Source organism: Acomys russatus, chromosome 14 (genome assembly GCF_903995435.1).
Source record: "Acomys russatus chromosome 14, mAcoRus1.1, whole genome shotgun sequence".
Taxonomy (NCBI): domain Eukaryota; kingdom Metazoa; phylum Chordata; class Mammalia; order Rodentia; family Muridae; genus Acomys; species Acomys russatus.
In genome coordinates this window covers 15,208,887-15,233,186 of record NC_067150.1, presented here as the reverse complement: position 1 = coordinate 15,233,186, position 24,300 = coordinate 15,208,887, and the positions used below count along the sequence as shown (strand labels likewise).

The 24,300-nt window shown below is 51.2% G+C and overlaps 2 protein-coding genes across 3 annotated transcripts; one reads left to right on the top strand and one right to left on the bottom strand.

The window, feature by feature from the left end:
* Nucleotides 1–1,316: 1,316 nt before the first annotated feature.
* Angptl6 (angiopoietin like 6) lies at nucleotides 1,317–8,040 on the top strand. Its single transcript, XM_051155964.1, has 7 exons — nucleotides 1,317–1,428; nucleotides 1,728–1,785; nucleotides 2,348–2,899; nucleotides 5,196–5,373; nucleotides 6,286–6,473; nucleotides 6,557–6,827; nucleotides 7,850–8,040. The coding sequence occupies exons 2-7, from the start codon at nucleotides 1,738–1,740 to the stop codon at nucleotides 8,038–8,040; spliced, it is 1,428 nt and encodes a 475-aa protein (XP_051011921.1). The 5' UTR covers nucleotides 1,317–1,428; nucleotides 1,728–1,737.
* Nucleotides 7,686–13,565, bottom strand: Shfl (shiftless antiviral inhibitor of ribosomal frameshifting). Of its 2 annotated transcripts, none has more exons than XM_051155966.1 (8): nucleotides 13,332–13,565; nucleotides 12,817–12,940; nucleotides 12,617–12,666; nucleotides 10,946–10,984; nucleotides 10,635–10,784; nucleotides 8,932–9,035; nucleotides 8,639–8,780; nucleotides 7,686–8,378 (listed from the first exon to the last, which is right to left on the bottom strand). In XM_051155966.1, exons 1-8 carry the CDS (start codon nucleotides 13,350–13,352, stop codon nucleotides 8,256–8,258), a joined length of 753 nt encoding a protein of 250 aa, XP_051011923.1. In that variant the 5' UTR covers nucleotides 13,353–13,565; the 3' UTR covers nucleotides 7,686–8,255. The 2 variants fall into 2 exon arrangements, with proteins under 2 accessions (XP_051011923.1, XP_051011922.1); XM_051155965.1 differs by having other exon boundaries at nucleotides 8,639–8,793; nucleotides 13,332–13,562.
* Between the last annotated feature and the right edge of the window lie 10,735 nt (nucleotides 13,566–24,300).

Here is a 24,300-nt window from a genome sequence, read left to right as displayed (position 1 = left end):
TTTCTTGTCTAAGCTGCCTTGGTCATAGTGTCTCTTCACAGCAGCAGGACAGTGACTGAGATAACGGTCTAAAGCCAAGAGCCTCAGACAAGCTCAGAGGCTCCCTGTATACCGGTAACACCTTGTCTGACAAGAAAGGCAACACAGTAGTGAGAACATCTGCAGGCAGGAGCCAGGAGAAGCCTGACAAGGCTGGCAGCCGGGCATGGTGGAGGTGTGGCGGCGCACCCCTTTAATCCCAGCACTCGGGAGGCAGAGGCAGGCGGATTGCTGTGAGTTCAAGGCCATCCTGGTCTACAAAGTGAGTCCAGGACAGCCAAGGCTACACAGAGAAAACTGTGTCGTGATAAACCAAAAACAAAACAAAAACAAAAATAACATTTGCTGGCATGCCTCAGCCCCGAAGAAGGAACAACACACAGATAAAAATTTCCACCCCATAGTTTTCTGTCCTCTAAAACCCCAATCCCCCTGCACTTGGTACCGACTCCACTTCATTGTTCTAGTAAAAAGCACTCTGTTTCTGTTGGGGTCGGTCTCCTCTTCCTTTTATTCTCACATTGCCACCATCAACCCAGATCTAACACTCCCCCCACCCCACCACCACCCTTTTTTTTTTTTTTTTTTCTTTTTTTTTTTTTAGATAGGGGCTCACTGGCTGGCTTGGAACTTCCCGAGATCTAACTGCCTCTGCCTCTTGGGTACTGTGATTAAGCATGCACCACCTCATCCTGAAGTTTTTTGTTGTTGTTGTTGTTGTTTGTTTTTGTTTTTTCCTTCTTGCAATACTGGGTACCAACACAGGACCTTGCAGGTGTTCCACCACTGGGCCACACCCCAGCCCCTCACTGGGGGATTCTCAGCAGGGCCTCTACCACTGAGCCACACCCCAGCCCCCCACTGGGGGCATTAGGCAGTTGAGTCACACCCTAGCCTGGGTGCTAGGATTAAATGAGAAGTAAGTTTTGCCCCTTAAAGGTATCCCCAACACTAGGGAGGTTGCTCATTGATACCCATAATTATCAGTTCAGTATATCATGGTTGTCTGAATCTGGATCTCACAAGAGCTACAAGAGCCCAGGGCCTCCCATGCTCCCCACCTCTGACAGAAAGGAGGAAGCTCGTGGAGGGCAGTGACCTCTCTTATCCTGCCCTGGAGGCCTGGACAAGGGGATCTGGCTTTTCTGCTCTGGGTTCTCACACTGGAAATACTAAATATTTACACTTGCTGTGCTCCCAGGCTCCTTCGGAGGCCCGGGGGTGGGTGGGGGGCTAGGGGGTGGGGGGTGGGGGGCTGGGGGTGGTTTCCACGCCTCCTCTGGCCTTCTGTCCTTCCAGCCTCCTCTACTGAGACAGCTCAGAGGCCCTCCCTCAGATCTTGTACGCTTACTGCAAACCTCACTGGAGTCAGCATCTGGGCCATGAGAGGTGAGCGTGGGCAGTGGACACAGGTAGGTGCTGTTTGTCTAGAGACCCTCGGTCTTGATTTGGGTGTGTGCGGTGGTGGTCGTGGGATCTCAGGCCTCTTCTTTACTCCACGCATGCCAAAGAGAAGACCCTGCCCAGTGCTTGGGAGCTCGGCCTGATGCGGGGCTGCTGTATCTACCGCACCCTGCCTCGAACTCAGAAATGTCCATGGTTTCAAGTGCATTGCTGTCCTCTGCTCCCTCCCACCTCTTTCCTTCGATGCCACCCTCACAGGCCTCCTTGCTGTTTATTCTTTTCAGCACATCGGAAATGAGATCCGACCCCAGGACCTTTGCATTCATGCCTCCATCTGAGCAAGTATGTGAGCCTGAGTGCCTGGGAGTGGTGGCATGAGGTCCTAGGTGTGACGTGAGCTCTGCGGGGCAGGGATGGGGTCATGAATAAGGTGGCTGAAGGCGCTTGTGTGAAGCGTAGCATGGTGGCACACCTGGGCCATCTAGCGATGGGGACGCTCAGGCAGAACCAGTCTGGGCTACATGGTGACCATGAGTGAGGGCTAGGGTTTTAGACACACACACACAGTGACCATGAGTGAGGTCTAGGTTTTTTCACACACACATAAGGTATTTTCCTGGGGTGGAAGCCATCGAAGGTTCTGAGGGCAGAGGGGTGATTGGGCCCAGGCTCAGGAGTCTGGAACCGGGGATGGAGAGGAATTCTGAGTGAAAATAGATGCTGCTTGCTGGATCAGCCGTGGTAAAAAAGTATCTGAGCTGCAGCTAGCTCAGCTCTGTCGTCAAGTACTACCACGGGAGGTGAGGTCCGGGTATTAAGACTTCAGTGTCTTCCTTGGCTACCTGGGAGTTGTGAGACCAAACTGGGCTAAAACAGATAATATCCTTCTCCTTCTCCGTTGCAGGTGGCCATGGGGGCTGCCAGGCTGCGCACACTGCAGCTGCTGGTCCTGCTGGGCGCTTGGCGGGTGCTCGGAGACGCCGCGCGGTGTCGCGTCACACTGGTAGTGTCCCCGCAGAAGGCGACTGGCGCTGTCTGCGGGAGCTCCGAAGCTGCCCTCGACAGCGAACTGGCCGCGCTGCGCACGCGCGTGGGCCGCCACGAGGAGCTGCTGCGTGCGCTGCAAAGGCGAGCGGCGGAAGAAGATGCACTCGCAGACGAGGTGCGCGCCCTGCGCGAGCACAGCCAGGATCTGAATGCACGCCTGGGCCAGCTGCGCGCGCAACTGCAGCAGGAGGCGGGGGCGGAGCCTGACCCGGGGGCGGAGCCTGCGGCAGCGCTCGGTCTCCTAGCGAAGCGCGCTCTGGACGCCGAGGCCGAGGCTCGCCGGATGACGGCGCGCCTGCAGCAGGTGGACGCGCAGCTCAGCGAGCATGCGCAGCTCATGAGCCAGCATAGCAGCCTCCTCGGCCGCCTGCAGCGCGCGTGCGCGGGTCCGGACCGGGGCCAGCAGCAGGTACCTCCGCTAGGGCACGTGTGTGTATGTATGTGTCACAGATCCCAAATCCGAAACCGTGCCTGTGGCGCCACCCACTGCTCATCCGGGTAAACAGCTGGGGAGAACCTCATCCACTGCATGAAAAATATTCATAGGTGCCTAGGTTCACACGGACTAGCACCATAGACAATGACTGTATATATTCTTTTTAGAAAAGATTTATTTTCATCTTAACGTGTATGAGTGTTTTGCCTGCACGTTTGTTTGTGCACCACGTGTGTGTGCAGTGTTCAGGGAGGCCATGTGGGTGCTGGGAATTGAACCTGGGTCCTCTGGAAGAGCAGCCAGTAGTCTTAACTGCTGAGCCAGTTCTCCAGCCCTAAGAAAATATATTCTTGTAACCACATGAGGCTTCTGAATTTGGGACTGTTTCCGTCAACAGCTTTTTGTTTGTTTTTTGAGACAGGGTTTCTCTGTGTAATCATGGCTGTCCTAGAACTCACTTTGTAGACCAGGCTGGCCATGAACTCGCAGAGAGCTGCCTGCCTCTGTCTCCCATATCCCTGAGTGCTGGGATTAAAGGTGTGTACCACCACCGCCCAACTTTTAAAATTATTATTCATTTATTTATTGTACACACGGATCTTAGTTTCCCCTCCCTCCTCTCCTCCCAGTCCCACCCTCTCACCTCACCTTCCTGCCATCCTCCCATGGGAGGCTTCTCATGGAGATCAACCTGCTTTGACATTTCAGGTTGTAGTAGGACTAGGTACGTCTGTCTATCAAGGCAGCCCAGTTAGGGGAAAGGGATCCCAAGGTGAGCACCAGAGAAACATACCACTCCTGCTGTTTAGGAGTCCCACGTGGTGAAAACTGAGCAGCACCACTGTTGTGTGTGTGCAGAGGGCCCAGGGTAGTTGGTTCTGTATGTTTCCTTGTGTTATTCTTTTTTTTGTTTGTTTGTTTGTTTGTTTTTTGAGACAGGGTTTCTCTGTGTAGCCTTGGCCATCCTGGACTTACTTTGTAGACCAGGCTGGCCTCGAACTCACAGCGATCCGCCTGCCTCTGCCTCCCGAGTGCTGGGATTAAAGGCGTGCTCCTTGTGTTATTTTTGTTTGTTTGTTTGTTTGTTTTTGAGACAGGCCTTCTCTGTGTAACAGCCCTGGCTGTCCTGGACTCGATTTGTAGACTAGGCTGTCCTTGAACTCACAGTGATCCAATTACTTCTGCTTGAGTGTTGGGATTAAAGGTGTGTGCAAGCATGCCTGGCAGGTTTGTTTGTTTTTTTTTTTTTAATTGAGACTGGGTCTCCTGCAGTCCAGCCTGGGTCCTAGCTCCTGTGTAGCTGAGTATGACTTTGAGCCTCAAGTTCTGCCTTCTAGGCCTTGGGATGGCAGGCATGGGACAACAGGCCTGGCTGGGTTTTCATCCCTGGTGGTTTTGGGGTCCCTGGGGCCTCCCCTATATGGTTCCTGCTGAACCACACCCCCACATTGGCTCTGAATTTTGGATTAGTGATGGTTCTGTAGATTTTCCTACTTCGTCCAAGGTCCATGTGCTCCCGCTCAGCAGACAGCTGCAGTGAAGTGGGGGTCACCGGTACAGTGGAATCAGCCCAGCTTCCTCCGCGCTCAACAGCACAGAGCAGAGCAGCCATACCCACACCTGCAATCCCAGTATTCAGGGGCACAGAGGCAGGAGGGTTGTCACAAGGTCCAGACTGGCCAGCTGGAGTGAGACCCCCTTCTCAAGCAGAAAACCCAGAACAAACCAAGTTCAGCAGGGATGGGAGGTGCCTCAGTTTGGAGGAGTGCTTGCTATGCAAGCCTGAGGCCTGGCCTGCCTGCCTGTGGTGGGCAGACAGGTGGACTGCAGCTTGCTGGCTGCCAGGCCAACTCAGAGAGTGACAGAGCAGGAAACTCAACCCCCTCTTTGCCCACCATGCTTGTGTTAGGATGGGTGGTGAAGCTGAGACACTGTTCTGCCTGGTTTTCTGTTTATCTGGTAGGAGATTTAACCTACTGACTCTGCCTGTCGTTGGCTACCCCTACCCCACCCACACCCCCATGTCAGGGGATGCCTGGCCTCCTCAGCTGAGAGAGTTCTTTCTTTCTTTCTTTCTTTCTTTTTTCGAGACAGGACTTCTCTGTGTAGCCTTGGCTGTCTTGGACTCGCTTTGTAGACCAGGCTGGCTTCAAACTCACAGAAATCCACCTGCCTCTGCCTTCTGAGTGCTGGGATTAAAGGCGTGCGCCACCACTATGCCTGGCTCAGCTGAGAGTTAATATAATTATGTCTGATTGTATGGCCCCAGGTCCTGCCACTGCCCTTGGTGCCTTTGGTTCCTCTGAGTCTAGTGGGCAGTGCCAGCAACACCAGCAGGAGGCTAGACCAAACTCCAGAGCACCAGAGAGACCAGAACTTGAGACAGCAGGGGCCTCCATCTTCTCCCCTGCCCACAGGACACCTTGCTGTCTCTACCAGGCCAGTGGGTAAGTCAAGGCAGGCCAGCTGGGAGGTGTCTGGCCTGGGGTTCCAGTGCCATGTGGGTAGATGAAAATACTAAGAGTTAGTATTTGGCTCCTTGTGTGAGGACTAGGATAAGGGGAATAAGAAGAAAGGCTTGGGCTGGAGAGATGGCTCAGAGGTTAAGAGCACTGATTGCTTTTCCAAAGGTCCTGAGTTCAATTCCCAGCAACCACATGGTGGCTCACAACCATCTATCATGAGATCTGGTGCCCTCTTCTGGCCTGAAGGTATAATGCAGGCAGAGTGCTGTATACATAATAAATAAATAAATCTTAAAAAAAAAAAAAAAGAAAGGCTTATTAGTCTGTGTGAAGAACAGGCTGGATATGTGGTAGAGCAGCAAGGCCTCCAGTTGCCTTCCAACAGTGCAGAAACAAAACAAGACCAGTCCTTTTACTATAGCGTGAAAATAGGAAGAGAAAACAGGGTTTCTCCCTGTAGCCCTGGCTGTCCTGGAACTCGCTCTGTAGACCAGGCTGAGAGTAAAGACGTGTACCACCACTGGGGCACTCTTATTTTGATGAGGGCATGAGAGCTTAGGACTGCTCTTTTGGTGAGAAGTTAACTCATAGGACCATGTTTATTGAGAGAAGAGGGACTGGTAAGAAAATGGCTCTTCCTTGGGTGGAGATAGAAGAGGACTTTTAGGGCTGGAGAGATGGCTCAGTGGTTAAGAGCACTGACTGCGCTTCCAGAGGTCCTGAGTTCAATTCCCAGCAATCACATGGTGGCTCACAACCATCTATAATGTGATCTGATGCATATTGTATACATAATAAATAAATCTTAAAAAAAAAAAGAAGAGGACTTTTATTTGAGTAAGGGGATTCTGACCCAGTGAGGCATTGGTTGGCTCAGTCTGTACCTTGCCACAGGCCCGTGGAGGGATTGTGCAGAGGCTCACGGGGCAGGCCACCTGCAGAGCGGCGTGTATGAGCTGCGGCTGGGCCGGCGAGTGGTGTCCGTGTGGTGTGAACAGCAGCAGGAGGGCGGCGGCTGGACCGTCATCCAGAGGCGGCAAGATGGCTCTGTCAATTTCTTCACCAACTGGCAGCATTACAAGGTGGGTGCTCGTGGCAGGGGTGGCAGACATTGTGCTGGGTGGGGGAGGGAGGAGAACCCGTCCTGTTCCTCCTGTCCTTCCAGGTGGGCTTTGGGCGGCCAGACGGGGAATACTGGCTGGGCTTGGAACCTGTGCATCAAGTGACCAGCCGTGGGGACCACGAGCTGCTGATACTCCTAGAGGACTGGGGGGGCCGAAGGGCACGGGCCCACTATGACAGCTTCTCCTTGGAACCGGAGAGTGACCACTACCGTCTGCGGCTTGGCCAGTACCACGGTGATGCTGGAGATTCTCTCTCCTGGCACAACGACAAACCTTTCAGCACTGTGGATAGGGACCGAGACTCCTATTCTGGTAAGGAGCGCTTTTATTCTGGTGGGAGGGCAAGTATGGCAGCGGTGGGTGTGGGGGTAGAGGATGACTGCTGTTCTGGTTAGAGAGAAAAGCTGTAAAGTTCTCCCTTCTGGGAGGCTGGAGACTGCTCATTAGCTAACAGCACATACTGTTCTTTCTGGGTTCGGTTCTCAGCACCCACACTAGGTAGCTCCTAACAGCTTGTAACCCTAGCACCAGGGGATCTGATGCTCCTAGCCTCTGTGGGCACCTACACTAAAAACAAACACAAAGTTTGCCTTGTGGCGGGAAAGCACTGCTGTCCCGGCTCCAGGAGACGGAGGCCTGAGGAACAGGAATTCCAGAGCATCCTTGGCATGGCAAGTTCAAGGTCAGCCTGGGCTACAGGATACCCTGTCTCAGAAAGAGACTCCCATAAGGCTAAGCACCTCAGAGTTCAGGAAGTTTCCGTGCTAACTAGAGAACAAGGGGCAGGGAGCCCGGAGTCCTTCTCTGATGACTAACGAGAGACTCTGGCACCCTATACGGTTCAGAGGGCTGAGAATGAAAGCTAAGCTTCCTTTAATGCAGGCCCCCTATGCAATCTAAGCTGTATCCCCAGTATTTGTTTATTTTTGAGATAGATCTCACTATGGAGCCCAGGCTGGTCTGAAACTCCAGACTTTCTTGCTTCTGCCTCCCACGTACTGAGATTACAGGTGTGTGCCAGTACCCCTAGAAATAGAAACAATACAGGAACCCCCTCCCAGTCCCACCAAAGGAACGAACGATAGAGCACTACTTTGCAGAAAGTATGGGAAAGACATGCCTCTTATTTTGGTAAGGAGGTAAGAGAATTAAGGCTATTACTCTGAAGAAGAAAGGGAGAAGCCAGAGCCTTTTATTTGGTGACAAGGTGGAGGGTCAGGGCTTCTATTCAGTAAGATAGGGAAAGTTGAGGGATGCTTGCAAAAGCTTTGCCCAAAGAAGTGCTGGCAGAGACTTTTAATTTGGTGGAAACACACATTCTCTCTCCCCCTCAGGTAACTGTGCCCTGTACCATCGCGGGGGCTGGTGGTACCATGCCTGTGCCCACTCTAACCTCAATGGCGTATGGTATCATGGAGGTCATTACCGGAGCCGCTACCAGGACGGGGTCTACTGGGCTGAGTTCCGTGGTGGGGCGTACTCTCTGAAGAAGGCTGTTATGTTGACCCGGCTTGTGCGGTTGTGACTGTCCCATGAGTAACCCCAAGGGTGTTCCTATCTCCTTGAGCTGGTATCTTATAGCAACACAAGGTGTCCACACAGAGTGTCTGTCTTTCCTGTGTGCGCCTGGCTAGGGTCACTCTCGGGGCCCGCCATCCCCTTCCTCTTCCTCCTCCTCCTCCTCTTCCTTCAGGTCCTCCAGGATGAGACGGTCCAGGTCATCCAGGAGGCCGCCTTGGCTTAGGCACGTGGCCACCGTGGAGCCGCTGCTGATGTGGGGGTTGCTGGGGTGCAGCACTTTGGGGAGATGGTTCTGCTTACGGCTTTTGGGGTGGGCACAGGATGTCCCAGGCACATGGGGCTCTAGGGGAAGAAGAGTTGCTAAGGTCCCCTGAGACTCTGGGGCCCTGTAGGGTGACCCACTGGAGCCGAATGACACAGAGGTCATAAAACTTACAGGTGTCGAAACTCTCTAGGGAAGTGGGAACTTGTTGACAAAACCAGACTCATAGGTAGTGGGGACCATGGGCTTAACAGGCTCGACACTCCATGGGAGGAGAGAGTGGCCCCAGGGGTCAGTTACACAGGGGATGCAGAATGTAGGGTGCATACCAGGGCCTCACCTCTCCGATTGTAGCAATCTGCAGCTGAGCAGGAGTGGGTGTGAGTGCTGCGCCGATCCAGGTCACGGTCCCAGCGTGGGGGCAGGATCCGAGTGGGATACACAGGGAAGCCGCACCCGTAGCAGGGTGATGGGGACCCCATCTGTGCCCAGCCCCTGGGGGCCAGCAGGGCTGTGAGGGGCTGAGGGGCGGCTGGGCCCAGGGGACCGGAGGAGGGGACTTGGATGGGACAGGGCTGACGGTGGGTTGGGGTGGGCACAGGGCTGAGGGTAGGACGGGGTCTGGGCCCTCACCGGAAGTTGTGGCGACACTTTGGGCAGTGGAACTCTGCCAGGCCCCACATCTTGTCTGCCGGCACTGGTTCATAACGCTTCCGACACTTGCGACACCGTGACACCTGAGGAGGGAGGGAGGGAACCAGATCAGTCAGGGCCAAGGTCCAGGACTCAGCTAGGGTCTCACGTGGTCCAAGCTCTTTTCAACTCCTGATCCTCCTGCTTCCACCTTTCAAGTGCTGGGATGACAGGAGCTGCTGGAAACGAGGAGGGGGGAGCAGCCAGCTCTAGGGAGCCAAGGAGGATTCATGGAAGTGGGGGGGGGGGGGGGGGGGGCCTGCATCATTGTGCCTGGAACGTGGTGTTGGGGAAGGAATCAGGGCTTCATGAGTGCTAGGCTGACACTGTATTAATGGAGCCACAGCCTCAGCTTTTATCAGACGCACACTAATAAAATCCAGAGGTTAGGATGCCAAGCCAGGCGTGGCAGTGTATGCCTTTAATTCCAGCACTTGGCCAGGCAGATCTCTGAGTTCCAGGCCAGCCATGACTACATAGAGAGGCCCTGTCTAACAAAAAAGAAGGAAGGAAGGAAGGAAGGAAGAATAGAGGTTAGGAAACCAGATTTGGGTTTGATTTGTGCCACAGCTGTCAAAGCCAAGTTCAAGGATGAATGACTTCAGTTGGATATTGAAGCTGGGTTCGCCTACTACACGTGAAGCCCCTGGCTATGAGCCCAGCCGCACAAGAACCGGCTGTGGAGGCATAATGAGTCTGAGACCAGCTTGGACTACACGAAACCCTCTCAAAAACAAGCAAGCAAGCAAGTAAACAAACAACCCTCAAAGAAACCCAAACCAAATCAAACCAAGGGGCTGGGGAGATGGCTCAATGGTTAAGAGCACTTGTTATTTCTGCAGAGGGTCCAGGTTCAATTCCCAGCACCCACATGACATTGTGGTGCACAGACATGCATATGAGCAAAATACTAATAGGCATAAAATAAATAAACCTAAAAAAATAAACAAACACAAAAGGGTAAAGAGATGGCTCAGTAGGTAAAGTGCCTGCTATGCCCCTGGGACTGAGTTCAAGTCCATAGTGCCCATTAGAAAAGCCAGGCATGGGGGTTGGGGATTTAGCTCAGTGGTAGAGTGCTTGCTTAGCAAGTGCAAGGCCCTGTGTTCGGTCCTTTGCTCTGGAAGAAAGAAAGGAAGAAAAGCGAGGCATAGCTAAACGCACCTATAACCCTAGTACTGGGAAAGCAGAGACAAGATGCTTGCTTGCTGGCGAGCCCTTTAACTGAATTGATGAGCCCCAGGGTTCAAGGAAAGGCCCTGCCTCAAAAAACAAGGAAGAAGGCAACTAAGAAACACATCCGGGGTCTGGAGAGATGGTTCAGAGGTTAAGAGCACTGACTGCTCTTCCAAAGGCCCTGAGTTCTATTCCCCGCAACAGTGGCTCACAACCATTTATAATGTATTCTGATGCCCTTTTCTGGCATGTATCTGTATATGTACATGCACACAGAGCATTGTATACATAATAATAAATAAATAAATCTTAAAAAAAAAACACATCCACCACCAAACTCTGGCCTACACTTGCATGTACACAAACACATACACAGAGTTGATAATCTTCAGTCAGAAACATAATTTCTGGGCATACAGGTCAGGAATGGGGTATGGGAGGGAATCAAGCCACATCTGGGGTACCACCTCCTTCCTCTGGGGCACACGGCGCCACCACACATGGTCACAGGAAGAGCAGGCAAACTGTCGATCCACGGCAGGTATGAGGTCGTCTTGGGCTCTTTGGAACATTCGAAGATTGGCTTCCGTCAGGGGCAACAGAGAGGTGGCCACTGCCTGCAACATGGATGGATGCAGACAAAAAAAAAAAAAAAAAAAAATCACCTGTGCCTCCAGACCCCACAGTGAACATCCTCCCTCCTGCCCCAGGCATAGGTGGAGCATCCCCTCCTGCATCTCCTCCCGTCCACGCTGTCTCATCCCCGCCACCAACGCACCTGGATATCTCGGTCTTGCTTCATGTCCTCCGGTGGGTCCTGCCGGGAGATATGGAAGGGGAGGGCAGAAACCAGAAAGGCTCTTGGGGTGCTACACCTTTGTTTAGAGGGGAGAAGCCCCTGCATGGGGCTCCTGGCTTGGAGACAGGATCCTGGCTCTATATACAAAGATGAAACATTGTTGCCGGTGTTGAGAGCACTCCAGTTAGCAACTTGAGCTGGGTCAGGTGGCACAGGCATGTCATTCAAGCTACTTGGGAGGGTGAGGCAGGGTTATGAGTAAATAGAAAGCAGAAGGAGAGGGCTGGCTCCCCCATTAGAGCCCTTGCCTACAAAGTATGAAGTCCCAAGTTCAATCCCTAGTACTGTAAAAATACACAAAAGCACAAACAATGTCCCAAATAGTCTTGACAAGTGAAGACATTTGCTATTCTAATTTCCCAGATGGTCCAGAATCTAAAATCACTCAGCGAGCATGGCCCATGGAACCCAGAGCCCTGAATGACCTGCAGAGGCCACACATGTGATACCTGGCCTCTGTATGGCTATGTGTGCCCCTGTGTACATGTACACACATGTGGCGCCCATGGAGGCCAGAAGAGGGTGTCAGATCCCCTGGGACTGAAGTGGTTGTGAGCTGCCCCGCATGGATGCTGGGAATCGAACTCAGGACCTCTGTGAGAGCAGCAAGTGCTCTTAACAGCTCAGCCATCTCTTTGCTCCTTGGCCACATGGCTTTAAAATGTTCGGGGCTTTGAGGCTTGCAAACACTATTGCTTCCTGCTGGGGGACCATCGTCAAGTCCCTCTTTCTGTGTGGGTCCTCACAAGGGGACCACTCAAAGCACAAGTTTCGTTCCCAGTGGCTAGAGTTTGAATCCCTGACGTCAACTGCTGGTCTCGGGAACCCGGTGAATGTCCTGACCCTGGGCTGTGCTCGCCTGTACCTGGATTGCTTCCTGGGACCATAAGGAAGGGTATGAGATGAACCTTCGGGTGCTCTCAATGAAGGCTACTTGCTGCTATTATTATTTTATCATGTTGCTTATAGACCTAAGCCTATAGAATACTATTTGTTGGATTCTTTTAGGTGCCCAGTGAGGTGGTGCAAGCCTTGATTCCCAGCACCTGGGAAGTAGAGGCAAGTGGATCTCTGAGTTCAAAGCCAGCCTGGCCTATATAGTGAGTTCCAGGACAGTTCAGGGCTACATGGGACACTGTCTCAAACAAAACAAAACTCTGGTATGTCTGTCTGTCTGTCTTTCTTTCTCTTTTGGTTTTTTCGAGACAGGGTTTTTTCTCTGTAGCCTGGCTGTCCTGGACTCACAGCGATCCTCCTGCCTCTGCCTCCCAAGTGCTGGGATTAAAGGCGTGCTCCACCACGTCCCACTCTGGTGTGCCTTTCAAGCAAGGTAAACACACAGTCCAGCTACGGAGCAAAACAACCATATTGCATTGATAGATTCATCCCTTCTCCAATCAGATCTCTTTCCTCCCCAGCTCAAGTCAGCCCAGCCTTTCTTCTAGAGCAAGGGACATCCAGGACCTCCACTTGAGGTAATCAGCTTATACATAATGAGCGCCTACTGAATGCAGGCTGCTAGAGAGGGCAGGCTGCCCAAGAGGAAGGAGATTCTCCCCTTCCTTTGAGAAGAGAGGGAAGGTAGGTTACCTGAGCGTCCAAATCGTTGCTCAGCTCCTGTCCATCTTTCTGCTTGACACCTAGTGGGAGAATATGGGAGGGGCTCTTGAAGGGTGTGTAGGAGTTTCAGGCAGCTGGAAAACCTCCCATCAAGGGGAGCCAGGGTCGCTAAAGCGCTACTGCGATTGTTAAACCACACCCACTCAGGGTTCACCCCAAGGCTGACTCACCATACACGATAGAACGCCCTACTCCGGTGTGGTCGCTGCCAAACTTCCTCATAAGAACCCCTGCCTTCTTGGGGGACACTTTTCCATGAAACTTCTCCCGGAGGCGCCTGACGCTTTTCTCCAACTGGGAAGGATGGAGGATGAATTCTGGTGTTGGGGGCGACCGGGAGCGGCGCCCGCACCTTTATTCTCCTGAACTTGACCCTGGCTTCTGGTCTCCGCATCCCCATCCCCCCTCCCTTTAAGCCATTTCCTGGAAAAATCCAAAGTTCTCCAAGCATTGGGGGGGGGGGGGGGATGGTGGAGACTGCGGCGCGTCCCAGCCTCCCCCGTGCGAAATTTGAGGTCTGGCGGTATGTGTGTGGCGGGATGCAGGCCAGGCTACCCACTTTGCTTCGGACCTCTGACCCTGCAGCCCCGCTTTGCCCGGGGATGGAGGAGGGAGGCGGCCCGGGTAGCGGTGTCCCCGGGAGCCCTCTCCGCGCGGCCTGTCGCCAGTGGCGCGGCTGTCCTACCTCCACGCCATCCTGAGCCATGGTGGCCGGTGCACACCTGGCCGCGCCTGGGTCCGGGCCCCGCAGGGCTGGGTGGCGCCGGCGCGGCTCCGCCTCCCTCGGGCCCCTCTTTCGGTTTCGTTTCTGCGCGAAGCTGGGGACCCCGCGGGGACCCCGCCCTGGCCGTGAGGCCGCGCGTCTACTCGCGCGCCCTGTGGTGCTCCCGGTCGGTGCTCCCGGGCCTCGGCGCGCGCCTCACCGCGTCCTGCGCAGCAGCGCGTCCGGGCCGGGGATGCAGCGCGAGGCCTCTGCAGTCGGTCACATGTCCCCACGCTGCGCGGGGTCCGCGTCTTCACGTCCCCCGTGGGGGCGGGGCCGCACCGCTCCGCCGCGGGTGTAGGTACTCCCGCGCTGCTCCTCCCACGCAGAACCCGAAGCTTCTTAGGAACCCCAGAGCTCTTTCCTATACTCCGCAGCTCCAACCCCTGCAGCATCTCTTCCTATAACTTCCTCCCAGCCTCAGTTTCCCCTTCTGTGAAATGGGCATACAAACCAGGCATGGTGACACACACCTGTCACCCCAGCATTTGGAAGGTGGGGGCAGGAAGATCAGTTCAAGGTTGTCCTAGTCTACGTAGGACTTTTATTTAAAAAGAAAGAAAGAAAGAAAAATAAAAGAAAGAAAAGAGAAGGGAGGATAGCCCAGGACAAAATGAAAAAAACTTTTTTGGGGGCAAGCTTTACAGACTTCTCAAAAGGAGAATGGGCCACAGATTCTAAGAGGCCTGGATTTTTCCTGGGTTCAAATCCATTCTTTCCGGTGACTCTCTTCCTTGGCCCTTTTTATACAGAGGTTGGGGCTCACTGTGATCCAGGAGCGCAGAAATCTTTGACTCCTGTCGCCAGTCAGGGTGGATGCGGCAGGTGCAGGTAATGGTTTAACAGCGAAAACGGAGTAAACAGCAGAGAGCAGGAAATGGAAACTGATCTGCCCGTCCCCTCTACCCCTCTTTCAGGGCCCCGCAGTTACAATGGCGGCTCCTGTAGTGCAGGTTTACCCTGGGACTTTCTATGCAGCGGAGGATAACCTTGAACGTCCCATCCTGCTTCCATCTTCTGAATGCTGGGATCACAGGGGTTCACCCTGGATCTCATGGTATAGCCCCAGCTGTCCTTAAACATATGGTATGGCCGGGCGTGGTGGCACACACATTTAATCCCAGAATTTGGGAGGCAGAGGTATATGGATTGCTGTGAGCTCGAGGCGAGCCTGGTCTACAAAGTGAGCCCAGGACAGCCGAGGCTACACAGAGAAACCGTCTAAACAAAACAAAACAAACAAAACAAAACAAAACAAAACAAACCCCAAAACAAACAAACAAAAACCCTAACAACAACACAACAAAAGTATGGTATGGTGGTCCTTCAGCCTCAGTCCCTCAGCCTCCCTATTTGAGATTACAGCTGTGAGCCACCATGCTTGGTTCTCCAGGAGGACTTAATGGCACTTAGCATGATGTGGGATGTAGGTATTGCACCAGTCATTGTGTGACCTTTGAAGTGTCATGCAGGTTGGAGGCAGAGTAAAAGTGAAGAAGAGCAAATTCCTGCTCCCTAACATCCTTGCAGACTTCTGGCACCTAGTTCTCTACTTGGCAAATCTGCAGGCTGTGTGAGAATCTTGTGGACAGCATGTGTGAGGCCCTGGTTCCACCCAACCTGAGAGGAACACCCTCACATGGATAGTCATCAATAAATAATTATTGAAATACTATAGCTATTATGGAAAATGGAATTAAAGTTCCTCAGGAAATAGAATGAACATAAGATGTGTCAATCAACTATTGGGGAGTATTCCTGTAGGAAAGGGAACCAGGGGAAGCCGTATTATTGGCTGTAACAGGGATAAGGCTAGAGGGCGTTATGTCAAGGTACATAAGCCTTTAGGCTTAAGTCAATGGAGACTAAAGCAGAGAGGAGCACACTGCAGCAGAGCAGTGCAGAGGCGGGAGGGTGAGGAAGCCAGGTCAAGGGTTACAGTGTTGCAGTTAGAATGCAAGAGTAAATTCTGTGAAAGGAGCTTTTATTCACCTGTTTCGGTTGTCTCAGAGGCTTACTGCCTCCTTCGGCTAAACTAGGCCTAGTCCTGGAAGCTTCTAGCCTCTGTACAATCTAACCTAGGCCTAGAATGTTTTAGTCTCTGAGACTTACTGCTTAATAAGTTCACCCTTACTTGTTCTTTCTGAGCTCTGGGCTGCCTGGTTCAACTCAGCTGTTCTGGCTCAAACACCTCTCCCAGCTGACTTATTCAATCTGGCTTCTCTCTTGGTCCCTGGATTCCTCTGCTTGGCCTCAAACTAACTTGGCTTCTAAATAAGAACAATCTGTGGTGGTCTACAAAGCGAGTCCAGGACAGTGAAGGCTACACAGAGAAACCCTGTCTCAAAAAACAAACAAACAAAAAACCCCAATAAAATAAAATAAATAAATAAGATTAATCTGCTCTTATTTCCTGCTTCCCTCTCATTCTCTGGCTCCTTCGGTCTTCACATGAGTTCTCTTTCTCCAATCTGTCTCTCTATTACTGTCCCAGTAAAACTGTCTCTTCCCGGTCTCTGCATTGCCCCTTAAGGAGCTTCCCTCTCCTCCTCCCCTTATTATTATTCTTTTTCTTTCTGAGGCAGGGTTTCTCTGTGTAGCCCTGGCTGGCCTGGAACTCTCTTAGTAGACCAGGCTGGCTTCAAACTCACAGAGATCCACCTGCCTCTGCCTCCCAGAGTGCTGGGATTAAAGGTGAGTGCCACCATGCCCAGCTGCTTCCTCACACCCCACCCCCAGACAGGGTTTCTCTGTGTAACAGCCATGGCTGTCCTACTCCTACTCCCTAGCCCTCAGCCCCCATGCCCAGCTTCTCTTTCTTCTTGTGAGAGTTGGGCATATCCTGTTCTGTCAAATATTTCTTTGGTTCGTCACCTTTTCTGTCATTCAATTAGACATCACTTTCCAACACAGGTGCCTCCTTCTACAAACTAAGTTTACCTTCATTGTTTGGGATTAGAGGCATGTACCACCACACTCGAACCTAAGCTTTTCTTTACCTGAAACTTGCTATGCCAGCCTGGCCTTGAATTCACATCTGCTTGCCTCTGTCTCCTGCAATTAAAGAGGTTTGTATTCGAGCCGGATCACATGGACCTGGAAGATCTTTGGATGTGATGATCTCTTACTGGAGCAGCCATGTTCTGAATTAACATTCCTCTACAGAATTCCATTGTGCTGATTTGCTGGTCAGGAGCTGCCGCCTGTTTCAAAATAGCTAGAAAGAGACTCTGCAGAGTCACAGGGGGAAGCATCTATGTTTGCTTTGGTGACCACGCTAATGCTCCATTTTTATCGTAATTCCATGTTCACAGGTGGCAATCAGACATATTGCAGACATGTGCCAATCAGAAAGAAAAATCAGAGCCAGGTGGTGGTGGTGGTGGTGGTGCACACATTTAATCCCAGCACTTGGGAGGAAGAGGCAGGCAGAACTCTGTGAGTTTGAGGCCAGCCTGGTTTACAGAGTGAGTTTCATGACAGCCAGGGCTGCACAGAGAAACCCTGTCTTGAATAACCAAAATAAATAAATAAATCTATATCAGAGCAAGGCTGTAGCTCAGTTGGTAGAGCCCTGGTCCCCACATTTCAAACCCTGTCTTTAGTCCCTAGCACTGCATAACCTGGTGGCATGTGCCTACAATCCCACTACTTGGGAGATAGGAGCAGGAGGATCGGTTCCAGGCAAGCCTTGGCTACATAGTGAATGGGAGGCCAGTCTGGGCTGTGTAGCAAAACCTTGTCTGTCTGTCTGTCTGTCTATAAGGGTATTGTATGTTTATGTGTGTGTGTCGGGGGGGGGGATGCATGAATGCCATAGAACATGTGTGGAAGTCAGATGGCAATTTGTAGGAGTTGGTTCTCTCCTTCCACCATGTGGGTCCTGGGGCTTGAACTCAGGTCTCCAGACTTGGCTGCAAGCCCCGTTACACATTGAGCCATCTAAAGGCCTGTGTGCTGGCTGCTAATGAACTGTGTCATTTGTTCTTTCCAGAGCATCCAGTATGAGCCAGCAACAACCAAGTGGAAGCCGAGTCACTCCCTAATTTAGCCTCTCAGATTATGAGGCCACAGCGGGGCATGGTGGTGTGTACCTTTAATCCCAGCACTCTGGGAGGCAGAGGCAGGTGGATCTCTTGTGAGTTTAAGACCAGCCTGGTCTACAAAGTGAGTCCAGGGGACATCCAGGGCTACACAGAGAAACCCTGTCTTGGGAAAAAAAAAGATTATGTGGCCTCACTCTCACAATTGTGTACGTTCAAAGCCTGTTAGTGGATCCTGCCTCCAAGAGGGGAGGTAGGAGTAAGATTCTGCTTTCTTTTCTCTTTTGAGCCCCAGGCTGCTCTTGCGGAGGACCCAGGTTCAATTCTTAGCACTCATATGGTAGCTCAAAACTGCGTGTCAGTTAGACCAGTGGATCTGACATCCTCTTTTGGGCTCTGTGGGTCTGAACATACATAGTTCCCAAACATACATGCAGGCAAAACACCCATATACTTAAATTAAAATAACTACACCTATGAATGAACAAGCAAAAAACTACTAGAGCTGGTGGCACACACCTGTAATCCCAGCACTCGGGAGACAGAAGCAGGTGGGTCTACATAGCAAGTTCCAGGATATCCAGAGCTAAACAGTGAGACCTTGTTTCAAACAAACAAACAAACAAACAAGCTGGGCATGGTGGTGCACACCTGTATCTCAGTACTTGGGGAGGCAGAGGCAGGCGGATCATTGTGAGTTTGAGGCCAGCCTGGTCTACAAAGTGAGTCCAGGACAGCCAAGGCTATACAGAGAAACCTTATCTTGAAAAACCAAACTAACCAGCCAAACTACCCCCTCTGCCAAAAAAAGGGGGCAGGGGACAGGCTCGTAAAATGGCTCAGTGAGCAAGTGTATTTTCTAAGCCTGACACCCCAAGGTTCATCCACAGAACCTTCATGGTGGAAGAAGAGGACAAACTATCTCAAGTTAATTCTCTGATCACCACCATGTGCTGTGGCACTCGAGAGCACAGACACACAGACAGACACACAGACAGACACACAGACACACAGAGACAGATACACACACTTACAGAGGCACATGTAGACAGACAGATACACACACACACACACACACACAGATACACAGACAGACGGACAGACACACACACACACACAGAGATACACAGACACACACACACACACAGATACACAGACAGACAGACAGACACACACACACAGATACACAGACAGACAGACACACACATACACAGACAGACAGACACACACACACACAGATACACAGACAGACAGACACACACACACAGATACACAGACAGACAGACAGACAGACAGACACACACACAGATACACAGACAGACAGACACACACACACACACACAGATACACAGACAGAGAGACTGACAGACACACACACACACAGATACACAGACAGACAGACAGACACACACATACACAGACAGACACACACACACACACACAGATACAGAGACAGACAGACAGACACACACACACAGATACACAGACAGACACACAGACAGACAGACACACACACACAGATACACAGACAGACAGACAGACAGACACACACACACACACAGATACACAGACAGACACACAGACAGACAGACACACACACACACAGATACACAGACAGACACACAGACACACAGACAGACACACAGACAGACAGACAGACAGACACACACACACACACACACACACGCACGGGGAAATATTAACAGAGCCTTAAACAGAATATTGAACTGTAGCATGAGTGTGAGCCAGAGCACACAGCAACAACACAAAACTGCCCCCTCTACACCCCTCCCCTGCTGCCCCTACCCCCTCCCACCAGCCCTAGTCACCACAGACGCTGCCTGTCATCAAGAGTTCCATTTTGAGTTTTAGAGGTCACACTGACTAGACATAGGAAGCCTGTGTGCCTAGCAGTGTGTGCATCCATGAAATCTTTTCTTTTGATTATGGGCATGGGCAAAGGAGAAAACACATATGCCAAGAAAGTGGAAAACCCGGTAGCTATTGACACACTAGTATAATTGGTTCAAAGGAGGTTCTCACTAGCCCTGTGTGTTGCTTAGTGTGACGTTGTTTCTCTGGAGCTCCTTAGGCTGCACCGTGAGACCTGCTCTCAAAACAAACAATCGCTGTTTCAGCCGTTTTGGAGCTCATGATCTACCTTCTCCCTTCCCACAGAGGGTTTCTCTGTGTAGCCCTGGCCAGCCTGGAATTTGCTCTGTAGGCCAGATTGGCCTCAAACTCAGAGATTCACCTTCCTCTGCCTCCCGAGTGCTAACCCTAAGCCTGACCCTCACCCACTGAGCCCTCTTATCAGCCCCTCTCATGCCCTCATCTTTCACCATGTGATGCCCTGGACTGCCAGGGAATTAAGCCAGCACAGAGGTCATCATCTGCTCTTTGATCTCGGCTCAGAATCTCTAAAATAAATAAATCTGTGGTCTTTTAAACTTAGTCTCTGTTGGTGAGCTATCAGCAATGGACAGCAAGGATACCTAGTGTCAAAGAGTAAGTAAACTATGTATGTCTGTCCTACCTTTTTTTTTTTAAGTTTTTTTTTTTTTTTTTTTTTTTTTTTTTTTTAAGACAGGGTTTTTTTGTGTAACAGCCCAGGCTGTTCTAGACTCTGTAGACCAGGCTGGCCTCGAACACACAGAGATCCACCTGCCTTTGCCTCCTGAGTGCTGGGATTAAAGATGTGCACTACCATGTCCAGCCCTACCTTCTTTTTTCTTTTTTTAAGGGCTAGGCATAAACCCAGGCCCTCATACAGGCTACATAGGTACAGCAGAGCCATATCCCCAGCCCCTCACTGGGGGATTCTAAGCAGCTGAGTCATGCCCTCAGCCCTACATTTTAAAGGGAGAGGTCTTTGAAGTGGTGACCTTCAAGCAGAGCCCCACTGTTGGAAGGGCTCAAGCTCTGCAACCGGCTGAGGAGTGTACCTGGCAGAAGGACAGAGAGTGCAAAGGTTCTGCGAGTGAAATCAATATGGGTGCTGGGAGCACACAAAGGAGGCTCGGTCAATCAAGATGACATCAGAGAGTGGCAGGGGACAGGCAGGTCATGAGTGACAACCACTGAAAACTGGGGCAGAATGGAATGTCGGCACTTTGGGTACCACAGGATGTTTTCTTTATTTAAGGTTTAGCTAACAGTCCAGGCTTCCTTGGCGATTTCTCTTCCCTCGTTGGTCTCAGGACTCAGTCGGCCTGGCCTGGGTGGAGACTTGATATTTCAGCTGGCCTCGCCAGTCACTTTGGCTGAGGGGCCACCCATAGGAAGGTGGGCTCCCCTTAAGCCATGCTAGGGAGATGGGTGGGACAATTAGTCCTTTAATGAGATGCTGTGCTTTTCCTTCCCAGGATGCCCAATCCTTGTGAAGGAGCTTATGGACAGCAGCCATGTAAGCTTGCAAGTCTGCCCTTGAGTAGTGGTTTGGGTAAGACTGGCTCCCCAGGCTTGTATATGCATATGTTTGGTTCCCAGTTGGTGGGATGTTGGGAAAGATTAGGAGGTGTCTCCGTGTTGGAGGAGGTGGGATTTAAGGTTTCAAAAGCTCCTGTCAGGCGCAGTGTTGCTTTCTCTCTGTCTTCTGCCTGTTGGTCAAGGTGTAAAACTCTCAGCTATGTCTCCGGAACTATGTCGACCTGCCTGCAGCCTACACTCCCCGTCCTTGATAATGGACTAAACCCCTGAAGGTGTAAACTGGTTCTAGTGATTTTTTTTTTTTTTTTGGTTAAGAGTTGCCATGATTAAAAAAAAAAAAAAAAAGAGTTGCCGTGATCATGGTGTCTTTTCATAGCAACAGAACAGTGATCAAGACAAGAATTTTCTAAATTATCCAGAAAAAGTGTAACTGTTCTTCTGTGTCTTTCCTTAACATGCTTTCCTGAATCATGGGGTTTCCCCTCAACACTCGCAGCTTCCTTACTTTTTCCCTAAAGCTTCCTCCCCCCAAGTGTCTGACCCTCAGTGCCACGGCATTTCCCCTTTTCTCCAGCCTCCTCCTCCTCTGAGCCCGGCTGAGGCTGACAGCTGGCCCTCACTGGGATTTTCTTTTTAAACTCCAACAGACTGCCTCTGTGTCTCTATTCGAGTCCATTATTAAATTCTTTTATTATTGAGACAAATAACCCAAAGGAGGACCCCAGTTTCCTTTGTTTCACTGCAGCCATGGGTGGTCATGTACTCTGAGAATCTCCAAAGCTGGTCCAGCAGTGTTCTCTGTGCCCCACCACCTGTCCATTGGCCAAAGCATGAGGAATATCTCCTTGGCCAAGAAGTAAAGGTACCTGTGGATGGGAGGCCGGGAGGTGGGAGGATAGGCAAGGAGAGCATGGCATCCCCTCCCCACCTCTCCCATCTGTCCTGCTATTCTGATTATGAGATTCTCAGCTTTGGGCCTGGGATGGTGGTCACTTCCTCAATAAGGGGTTTGTTAGGTGTGGGACCTGCAGTGCTGGGTCCACACATGAAAGGCAGGCAGGTATGGCAGCTGCCTGGAATCTAAGCACCCAGGAGGTGGCAGAGCTGAGATCCTGGGACAAGCTGGCCAGCTAGACTGGCCAGAATCAACGAGTTCTGAGTTAAGTGAAAGGCCCCACCTCTCTGTAGAGAGGAATCAACCTCTGGCCTCCAAAGGCACGTATCGCCCCCACTCCATAGACACACACACACGTGAACACACACTCATACGAGAACGTCATCATGGGGTGTGTTTACTATAAGATCTCCTTGGTCTCTCAGCTGCTAGTCCCTGTGACTGGAGATTTGGGGGAAACGTCCCCTTTTGCCTGTTCTCTGCCCTCTGTTGGATAAGCCAATCATAACACACACTCCATCTCCACTGTCCCGGAGTTATCCCGTCCCCACCCTGTGCCTCCACTTCAGGCAGAACTGACACCCTAGGCCTGTGGGTGACGGATCCGGTGCAGAGTCCCGCATATGCACCTGCCGTGAGTTACCACCTGAGCTGGCAGGCACTTTCTGGCGAGGCAGCCGCTCTGAGACATCCCTGCTCCATGTAAGTAACCCCTCACCCAAACTCCTGTTAGTGTGTCTCCCCAGAAAAAGCTCTCACACAACATGTCCAACAAGGAGGGGGTATTTTTCTAGCTTATGGAAATGATCCCATGGCCAAGAAATGGCCCAATGTGTGACTGATGCTCATAGATGTAACTTGAGTGACTGAAGGAAGTTGTGGTTATGCCTAGTGGGAAGCAGTCAACTAAACCAACACAGTAGCAGCGGGAGCCTGGCTGGGCACAGCTCACTGTCAAAAAGCATGTTGCAGAATCCCATTTAGCCAGAACAGGTTACAGATTTCTTCTAAGGTTCCCTCTCAGGCCTCTGGGAACATGTAGTGCATGGTCAGAATCTACCAGGCAGAAAAGGGGTACCTCCTATTCTCGCTCACTGTCTCCTCCCTCCCTTCCCATGTTTGGAGCCGTGTGGGAATTCAATTCAAACTCTGTTCATCTTGAGCCCTAACCTTAGCTAACAAGAGCCTCTAGTGTCCAGAAGACCCACAAAGGGCCAGTGAGAAGGCTCAGTGGACAATGGTGTTGCCGTCAAGCCTCATAACATTTGATCTTTGAAAATGCACATGATGGAAAGAGAGAATCAACTCCGCAGAGTTGAACTCTGACCTCTACATGTGCATGCACACATGAGTAGAATATTAAAAAAGCAGTCAGGTGGTGGTGGCACACGCCTTTAATCCCAGCAGTTGGGAGGCAGAGGCAGGCAGATCGCTGTGAGTTCGAGGCCAGCCTGGTCTACAAAAGTGAGTCCAGGACAGTCAAGGCTACACAGAGAAAACTTGTCTTGAAAAACCAAAACCAAACAAACAAGCAAACAAACAAACAAACAAAGAATATTAAAAAGTAAAAGAAAATGACCCAGGCATGATGGAACACACCTTTAATCCCAGCACTCAGGAGGCAGAGGCAGGCAAATGTCTATGAGTTTGAGGCCAGCCTGGTCTACAGAGTGAGTTCCAGTCAAAGCTGTATAATGACATCCTGTCTGGAGAAAAAAAAAAAAAAAAAAAAGAACAAGAAAATTAAAAAAGAAAAAGATCTTTAATCCCAGCACTTGGGAGGCAGAGGCAGGTGGATCTCTGTGAGTTCAAGGCCAGCCTGGATTACAGAGAGCATTCCAGGACAGCCAGAGCTGTTGCACGGGGAAACCCTGTCTCAAAAACAAAACAAACCCCCCCCCAAAAAAAAGAAGAAAAAGAAGAAGAAGAGGAGGAGGAGGAGGCACTATCTGTGAACTGACTCCTCCAGCACTACAGAACAGCTAGGAGTCTCCCTGCTGTTGTTAATGATGTTCCTAAGTTCTTATAAAGATGTATTTATTAATTATTATATATACAATGCTCTGCCTGCATGTATACTTGAATGCATGCCAGAAGAAGGCATCAGATCACATTATAGATGACTGTGAGACACCATATGGTTGCTGGGAATTGAACTCAGGACCTTTGGAAGAGTAGTAAGTGTTTCTAACCTCTGAGCCATCTCTCCAGCCCCTGACCCTCCTAAGTTTATGATAGCCTTTGTTGTTGTTATTGTTGTTGGTTTTTGTTTTTGATTTTTTTTTTTTTTTGCCTTGTTGCAATTCACAAACTCATGAATGCTAGGCAAGTGCTGCAGGGTTCAGCGACGGCCCTGTCCCTCACTAGGAATTCTGGGCAGGTGCCGGCTGCTGAGCCCACCTTCAGGTGACAGTGAGCACACTAAGGTGGTGGAGATGTCACACTTACCTGATGGTGTCTTTGCCCCTGACACTGGCCTTGATGTGTGGTTCACCGCCTTCAGGTAAGAACTGAGGGAATGCAT

What these genes read in the sequence shown, in the direction of transcription:
- Angptl6 (XM_051155964.1), top strand. Translation starts at nt 1,738, where the DNA reads ATGAGATCCGACCCCAGGACCTTTGCATTCATGCCTCCATCTGAGCAA. An exon ending in TCATGCCTCCATCTGAGCAA is followed by an intron (nt 1,786 to 2,347) that starts GTATGTGAGCCT and finishes TCTCCGTTGCAG; the next exon opens with GTGGCCATGGGGGCTGCCAG. An exon ending in CCAACTGGCAGCATTACAAG is followed by an intron (nt 6,474 to 6,556) that starts GTGGGTGCTCGT and finishes CTGTCCTTCCAG; the next exon opens with GTGGGCTTTGGGCGGCCAGA.
- Shfl (XM_051155965.1), bottom strand. Translation starts at nt 13,352, where the DNA reads ATGGCTCAGGATGGCGTGGAG. An exon ending in AAGTGTCGCCACAACTTCCG is followed by an intron (nt 8,794 to 8,931) that starts GTGAGGGCCCAG and finishes GCTGGCCCCCAG; the next exon opens with GGGCTGGGCACAGATGGGGT. An exon ending in AGATTGCTACAATCGGAGAG is followed by an intron (nt 8,379 to 8,638) that starts GTGAGGCCCTGG and finishes TTCTTCCCCTAG; the next exon opens with AGCCCCATGTGCCTGGGACA.